The following is a 1,305-nucleotide window of genomic DNA, read 5'->3' on the forward strand; positions in this document are numbered from 1 at the left end:
TAGTTGGTTTGCTTTGGAACAGCTAGAAAAGGAGAGAGTGTGGCAGAATGAAATCCAAATGGACAAAGGAGAAACTGAGGGAGAAAACTGAGACCATGAAAAGACCCTCATGCAAGGAACAATGAGAACATTTTACCTATGGTGTTAGAATTCCTATGGGTTCTCAGAGTTGAATGTTCACTTGACCTAATTTTGTATGTTTCTTCATAACTTATAAAAAATGGAAGGAGGGGGAATAATGACTTCAGAATTCAAGATGGAAACAGATGCTGTATAATGATTCATTACCTGTGACTTCAATTGTCAGGTTTTCTCTCAACCCACTCTCCTTTCTCTCTCAGATTGTCTCCTCAAAACGTAGTTTTCATGGAGCTAGTCAACGAGACTTTGGTGAGAGAGTTTGTCTTCCTTGGCTTCTCCTCCCTGGCTAAGCTGCAGCAGTTGCTATTTGTGGTCTTTCTGCTCCTCTACTTCTTCACCCTGGGCACCAATGCCATCATCATTTCCACCATTATGCTGGACAGAGCCCTCCACACGCCCATGTACTTCTTCCTTGCTGTCCTCTCCTGCTCAGAGACCTGCTACACCTTTGTCATTGTCCCCAAGATGCTGGTGGACCTCCTGGCCCAGAAGAAGACCATCTCCTTTGTGGGCTGTGCCATCCAGATGTTCACCTTTCTCTTCCTGGGCTGCTCTCACTCCTTCCTGCTGGCAGCCATGGGCTATGACCGCTATGTGGCCATCTGCCACCCCCTGCGCTACTCTGCACTCATGAGTCAAGGAGTGTGTGGGGGGCTGGTGGCAGCTGCCTGTGCCTGTGGCTTCACTGTGGCACAGGTGATCACCTCGTTGGTGTTTCAGCTGCCCTTCCACTCCTCCAATCAGCTCCATCATTTCTTCTGTGACATCTCTCCTGTCCTCAAACTGGCATCGAACCACACACATTTCAACCAGATGATCATCTTCCTCCTCTGTTCTTTGGTCCTGATAATCCCCCTGTTCCTGATCTTGGTTTCCTATATCCACATCATCTCAGCTATACTGCAATTTCCTTCCACACTGGGCAGGTACAAAGCTTTCTCCACCTGTGCATCTCATCTCATTGTTGTCACTGTCCACTACGGCTGTGCCTCCTTTATCTACTTGAGGCCCAAGTCTAACTACTCCTCAGGTCAGGATGCTCTCATCTCAGTATCCTACACTATCCTCACACCACTGTTCAATCCAATGATTTACAGCTTGAGGAATAAAGAGTTCAAATCAGCTCTCCGTAGAGTTGTGGGAAAAACAGTTTCTCTACCATAA

At 47.1% G+C, this 1,305-nt stretch overlaps 1 protein-coding gene across 1 annotated transcript; it reads left to right on the forward strand.

The window, feature by feature from the left end:
- Positions 1 to 366: 366 nt before the first annotated feature.
- LOC103120199 (olfactory receptor 10K2) lies at positions 367 to 1,305 on the forward strand. Its single transcript, XM_007530575.2, has one exon. It carries the CDS (start codon positions 367 to 369, stop codon positions 1,303 to 1,305), a length of 939 nt encoding a protein of 312 aa, XP_007530637.2.

The sequence above is a fragment of the Erinaceus europaeus genome, chromosome 9 (assembly GCF_950295315.1).
Source record: "Erinaceus europaeus chromosome 9, mEriEur2.1, whole genome shotgun sequence".
In the NCBI taxonomy this organism is placed as follows: Eukaryota; Metazoa; Chordata; class Mammalia; order Eulipotyphla; family Erinaceidae; genus Erinaceus; species Erinaceus europaeus.

Excerpts from the sequence above, each read along its gene's own strand:
- LOC103120199 (XM_007530575.2), top strand. The coding sequence starts at position 367 with ATGGAGCTAGTCAACGAGACTTTGGTGAGAGAGTTTGTCTTCCTTGGC.